The 6,626-nt window shown below is 39.8% G+C and overlaps 1 protein-coding gene across 2 annotated transcripts in view; it reads right to left on the bottom strand.

Annotated features, from left to right (window-relative positions):
- The window catches only part of LOC121917290 (structural maintenance of chromosomes flexible hinge domain-containing protein 1-like), a 138,301-nt gene that overhangs the window by 121,907 nt on the left and 9,768 nt on the right, over positions 1–6,626 (bottom strand). For both annotated transcript variants that reach the window (XM_042443104.1, XM_042443106.1), the window contains exon 2: positions 1,486–1,561. In XM_042443104.1, coding sequence (XP_042299038.1) covers positions 1,486–1,561 — 76 coding nt within the window. The remainder of the gene's footprint in view (positions 1–1,485; positions 1,562–6,626) is intronic.

Here is a 6,626-nt window from a genome sequence, read left to right as displayed (position 1 = left end):
ATGCAGATCAAATGAGGTATAAAAACAGACCTTTAGGAATGGCTCAAACTTGTAAAAGACTTCAACAACATGGTCTTCTGGTCAGAAAGCCTAGATGAGAGCTCTGATGCAGATCAAATGAGGTATAAAAACAGACCTTTAGGAATGGCTCAAACTTGTAAAAGACTTCAACAACATGGTCTTCTGGTCAGAAAGCCTAGATGAGAGCTCTGATTACTAGGACATAGTAGACACATCTGGCACCACTGATTTTAGAGTCTACTTGTGCTGGCCTGCTCACTGGGCTAGTCCTGAGTCTTCCTGAATTTGTTACGTTCTGGAAGCAATCACCATTTCTAAATATGTTTTTTAAAACAATAGTGTCTTGCCTTTCCATGACAACCAGGCACTGCCCAGGGTCTTTAAACATTATGAGAAGGAGAGGTTACTCAATGCAAGTTCATTTTGGTTTATTAGTCTGTAAATGCTGCTTTTCAGCAATAACATTCCACTCTAGATGCTCTAGCTCAGTACAGGAAGATTCTGTGCTTTGGTACAGATATAAACTGCAATCTTGACCCCTTTTCAAAAGACCTTTGGAATGAATTACAATGCAAAGAGTGCTTACTTCTGTTGTATCTTCTCCACCATGCTTCTCAGGCTATCTGATGTGGGGGATTAGCAAATGATGTTTTCCAATGACCCAGGGATTGGCACTAAATTTGTGACCAGTGTTTACAACTATTGCTTTGAAAAAAAAGCTTTCCCAAATCCCTAAACCTCTTTTCAAGCCTGCAGAATTATGGAGGAATTGTGCATGATCTCTGTAACTTTACTGGACACTGAGAGACACATCAGTTTCTTTATCTTGTTAGGTTTATTGCTGTGTTTAATGGGTCTGCTGGTATGATTATCTTTGCTGCTACCCGTAAAGCTGGTCTTGGGACTCTGTGATTCACTTTTCCATCATTCTGATGGTCAGACTTGCTGGTGATGCATCTGGTAAAGATCAATAATCTCTAAATGACAGGTCAGCAAAGTGATGGGCAACTCTGTGACGGCAGCTGGCAGAGATGTAAGACCTGCCACACTTGCAAATGTGAAGAAAATTATGCACTGGCTTACATCCATGCAGTATTCTAATTTCTGTCATTACATAGTCCATAGTCCATTATTCATGGCAACTAGGCTCAAGACAGAGCAAGAGTTTTCATTAAGTGAAGCCTGGGTCTGCTGCCCCATACTAATCCAAGTCTTGGCTGCTGCAACCTAATAAAGACATAACTTTTTATACTCCAGCAAAGTGTTTACATATTGTCTTCCACTGTCCTTTGTTCCATTCAGGATACCCTGATATGTTGCAAACATCTCTGGTAAGAATGGGAGAATCCTGTGACACCTCAAGGGCAAAGAATTGGAAAAGATGAAGGAACTAATGAATTTTCGTCTTTCATTACATGCCACTTCAGTGTACATCTGATTTGTTGGAGGAACATAGGTACTTACCAAAGTTTTCAACTGTGATCTCTTTTCTGTTAGTTGTTGTGATAACAAAAGTTTCTTCAGAAGAAATGCCAAACACCTAGAAGGACATGTTAAATATTAAATGACACAAAGAGGAAAGGAGGACGTACAGATTAAAGTAAAAGCATTTTAAAACTTTAAGAAATGTCTTTTTGGCTCAGTCGAAAAGTTTACCAGGTCTAGAATCTGGTTTCCCGGAGGAGTAAACCACATTGAATCCATCAAGTGGGTCACAAAAGAAAAAGGACTCCTTCACTACTGACCCTACCAATTATCATCCAGGAGCATATTATCCCTGACTCTGGAGTCTTTGTCATAACCAATAGCTACTGAAATATCTTTCATACATTAATTTCTCTAATTTCCCTTTGAATTAACCTAAGTTAATGACCATTAGCACATCCTGTGGAAATAAATTCCATAAAATAATTACACTTACTTACCAGCAACTCTTGTTGTTTTTAGTTGTTGTCATCTATATACATAAAAATTCTACAGAAAAGCCAAATTCTGTCTAAGAAACTTTTAAAGGTACCGTAGAATTTGGGCAGGTGCTGTATCCTTAACTCCTATGCACATGCTCAAGGAGTAATGGTCCCTATACCACTAGAGCCTCCAAAAATATATTGTTTTGATTAGTCATATGGGGAGGAAAGTCATCCTCCCATTTTGAAGGGAGGAAAGGTAAAGGGAAATAATTATATTATCTATCTGGAATGATGACTTTCACACATATTTTTCCTTTACTGCTTTTTCACAATTATTCTTTTACAAAACAAAGTTTTGACTTTTTTAATTTAATGAATCAAATGGTACAATTTTATGTGCTAATTAAGTTGTGAACTTTATGTTGATAAAATAGTAAAATGTTTTAGGTTTGACTTAAAAGTAAGTAATGCACCCATTTCAATATTTCCCACCATTTAATTGCATTGTTCTTTTAATATTGTGAACCACTCTAGATCCAAGTTCTGGGAAAAGAGTGAGATACAAATAAATATAAATATATTAGTAATTATAATAAATCTATCCTGACTAGAAATTTAGATACATAACATCAAATTGACCAGGCCCATCAATTTTCCCTCCCTTCATTTTAATCTGTTTTCTGGCCCATGTCACATGATTTGGCAGAAGACTTGAAGTGAATCTGAACGAACATTGGCTACAGCCTATTTGAAGGTCTACTTCATGGCAGTATGGGCAGCAAAAATTGATTATTTTGCTACCACCAAAACACCACCATCTGTAGGGAACCATCCAGCAGAGCTGTTTGAAGTGGTCAGAGGACTATTACACAAAAAACCTCTAGTAGAAAATGCCAACCACTAAACAGCTCGCTGTGAAGAATTTGCACAGCACTTTGCAGACAAAATCACTCAGATCTGCTCCGACTTGGATATTGTAGTTGATACATTTCCAGTGGACATAACCTTGGCACTTGTCTGTCCACTATTATTGGATACTTTTCATTTTGTGCAGCCTGATGATGTACACAGGATCCTTGGAGAGGTTAGAGCCACCATCTATGTGTTAGACCCTTGTTGTTCAGGACTTATCAAACAGGCTAGAGGAGGACTGGCTCAGTAGGTGAAAGGGGAAGGCAGTGCAAAAAGGCAATGTTCCAACTTGCCTAAAGAGACAGTTGTGAAGCCTTTGTTGAAGAAGCCATCCCCAACTCCCTCTATATTGGACAATTAAATTAACAGGCAGTGTCCAACCTACCATTTTTGGGCAGGTTACTGGAATGTGTGGTGGCTGTCCAATTCCAGAGGTTTCTGGATGAAAACAGGTTACATACATCCATTTCAACCTAGTTTCAGGACTAGTTTCAGGATGAGAACAGAGACAGTCTTAGTCACCTTGGTGGATGATCTAGGCAGAGAACTAGATGGCGGAGTGTGTCCATGTTATTTCTGGACTTCTCTGTGGTTTTCAATACCACTGACCATGGTATCCTTCTGGGCCATCTTGCTGGGATGGGACTTGGAGCTACAGGTTTACACTGGCTCTATTCCTGCCAGAAGGTGGAGTTGGGGGACTCCTGTCCAACCCCCTACCCATTGACATATCGGGTCCCTCAGGGTTCTGTTTTGTTCCTGGTGCTATTAAACATATACATAAAAACGTTGGAAGAAATTTGTCCAGAGTTTTGGAATTCGGTGCCATCAATGTGTGGATGACACCAACTCTACTACTCCTTTCCACCACAATCCAAGGAGACTGTTCTGGGTCCCAAACCAGTGTCTATCATCTGTAATAAAAAGGGATCTTGTAGCACCTTTGAGACTAACTAAAAGAAAGGAGCTAGTAGCATGAGCTTTTGTAGACTTGAGTCTTCTTCCTCAGATGCATGTTTAGAGTAGAGAATTCAGAAACATACCTATATAAGACAGTTGTATTTGTGAATATCAACTGAAATTCAAAACCTTGTGGGTATGGCAATGAGGTGGCAAGTTCAGTTTTAATTATGGTCACTGGGGAACAAAGGCAGGAGGAAGGATGCTGCCTAAAGCCAAGTAGAGCAGATAACCCTATGAATGAGTATTGGCATGTAGTGTGGGAACCAGAGAAATGTGATGGTCATCACATGACTGCCATCAATAACGGACTAGATGAGGGCAAACAAATTGAAACTTAATTCAGACAAGACAGAGGTGCTCCTTGTCAGTCAGATGGTAGATCAGGGAATAGGGATTCAGTCTGTGTTAGATGGAGTTAAACTCTGCAGTTTGGATGTACTCCTGGACTCAGCTCTGAACCTGGAGACCCAGGTTTTCTCAGTGACCAGGAAAGCTTTTTCACATTTAAAGCTCATACATCAACTGTGTCCATTCATCCAGGGAGGACCTTCTCTCAGTCCCACAACTACAAGCATGATCGGTGGCTCTCTCTTCCCAGGGAAACCAGAGTGGCCCCCTCCTTGTTCACATCAATCTTCACCCATGGCGACCCTATTGATGAGACATCTCCAAGACCCCTTGTTCTCCAATGCTCTGCCCAACTCCTGCAAACTCATACTCATGATATCTTTAGTAGAGTCCATCCATCTAGCATGTGGCTTTCCTTTCTTTCTACATCCTTCTATTTTTCCTAGCATTATTGTTTTTCCCAGTGATTGATGCCTTCTCATGATGTGTCCAAAGTACGCCAGCCTAACTTTTCTCATCTTGGCTTCCAGGGATAGCTCAGGCTTGATCTGCTCTAAGAAGCATTTGTTCGTGTTTTTGGCTGTCCATGGAATCCTCAGCACTCTTCTCCAGCATCACATCTCTAATCTTCCTATCTTCATTCTTAACTGTCAAGCTAAGACATTTTTATTCAGACAGGCTTTTAAAACAGAAAGTCTTTAAAGAATGGGCTGGGGGTATTGTAGTGTTTTAATTAACTTTAATTATCTTATATCTATTTAAAATTGCATTTTATTATTTTAATGTGTAATGTTTTAATACTCTTGATAGTTTAGCATATATACTTGACTTTAAGCTGACCTCATATATAAATCGAGGGCAGGTTTTGGGGCCAAAATTACGGATTTGATATGACCCATGGATAAGTTGAGGGTAAAACCTAGGGGGATGTAATGAAGGATGTAAAAGGTTAAGCAAAGAAGAATACCAAATACTTTACACAGTTCCAGCAGGCATAACTATTTGTACTCATACAAAGGGTTAGATGGATGTAGAAGGGGCTCAAGTGCTTCCAGGGCTCTTGCCTTTCACCAGAAGATGTGTGTGTGTGTGTGTGTAATACATGATTTAAAGTACTTACACTGACCCATAAATAAGTTAACTCAGGTTTTGGGGGTAAATTTTTTAACCTAAATTTCTAGTCTTATACATGAGCATATACAATAATTCTATTGGAATGCTCACTTTTGTTTGTTTTTAACTGAATTGTGCTTTTAAATTGTAAGCCACTTTGACTCCCAATTTTGGGGAAAAAGCAGAATATAAATAAATATCATCATCATAATCAGCTGTCAGAACTCCCATGAAAAAGTTGGTGTGTTTGTTGATTTATTTTTAGTTGCTGTTTTATATACTGTTTTTGTTACTGCCCTACAGAACTGTGTAAGAATGGAAGTGGGGTTTGTTGGTAAAGTTGATGGGATTTTTGGTGCCGGTTCAAAGTAAAATAATTGCTTAGCTAGATAATGAACAGATGTGTGGAGGAGACTGATAGTACCAGGATCCACCAAGGCCAGCTATGTGGGCAGCTTGAAAGGGCTTGGGAAAGATGTGTGGGGAAAAAGAGGGAAATTACTAACACTGGCTGTGGAAATGTTTTAGTTTGTGACCAAATGGAAGGAAACCCAACAAATATATGGGAAGACACATTGCAAACTCTGTATATGTACTATCTGAGGGTAATGGTAGTTCTATCTGTAGAAGTCATACTGTTAACTTCTTTGGTTATTGCATTGCTGTTAAAATACAAAAGACTGATTTACTGACCCAAAGAGAGTGGACAATTCTTGACAATTCTTTGGTGGGCAGGTTCCACAAGGGACCTCTCTGTGGCTCCAAGTTCCCAGCTGCACAGTCACCACCCTCCTCCAAAAACACAGTGGCACAGCTTTGAGGAACAGAATTTTTAACTTGATGCTTTCACACAAACATTAACTGCTCTTCCCTATTATGTCTTATTGTCACAGGGAGGAGTCCATGCAGCCTCTTGATACATATTCCACCTCCGCATCATTGGATTACAAGCTAGATGACAGTCCCAAGTCCTTTTCAGATATCCCATTCTTGCAATTTGCAGTATCCACATTCCTACCTTAGTTCTCTCAATCTATCAAGAGCATTGGCTCAGGATTAATTACAGTACAGGCGATGCATCTGCAACAGATTTAGCTGCCTCATTGAGGTAAACAAGACACTGGGTAATGAGAGGCATTGACTTTGCAACACTTATGGTTCAAGATAAGGGGTACTCTCAGTTTATAGGCATACTGGAGTATAATTTAATATGAAGCTCCATTTCCCATGACTTGCACGGCTGCCTGCCCCTCTTTTGTTCCCATGTCTCCTTCATTCCTCTTTCTCCATTCGCATTGTCTCTCCTGAATAGGGTTGCCATAACTGTCAACCTCCAAACCGGGAGAAATGGGGGGGGGG

This window comes from Sceloporus undulatus, unplaced genomic scaffold (assembly GCF_019175285.1).
Source record: "Sceloporus undulatus isolate JIND9_A2432 ecotype Alabama unplaced genomic scaffold, SceUnd_v1.1 scaffold_14, whole genome shotgun sequence".
Classification (NCBI taxonomy): Eukaryota; Metazoa; Chordata; class Lepidosauria; order Squamata; family Phrynosomatidae; genus Sceloporus; species Sceloporus undulatus.
The sequence above is the reverse complement of the archived record's forward strand: the minus strand, read 5'-3'. Positions and strand labels throughout refer to the sequence as shown.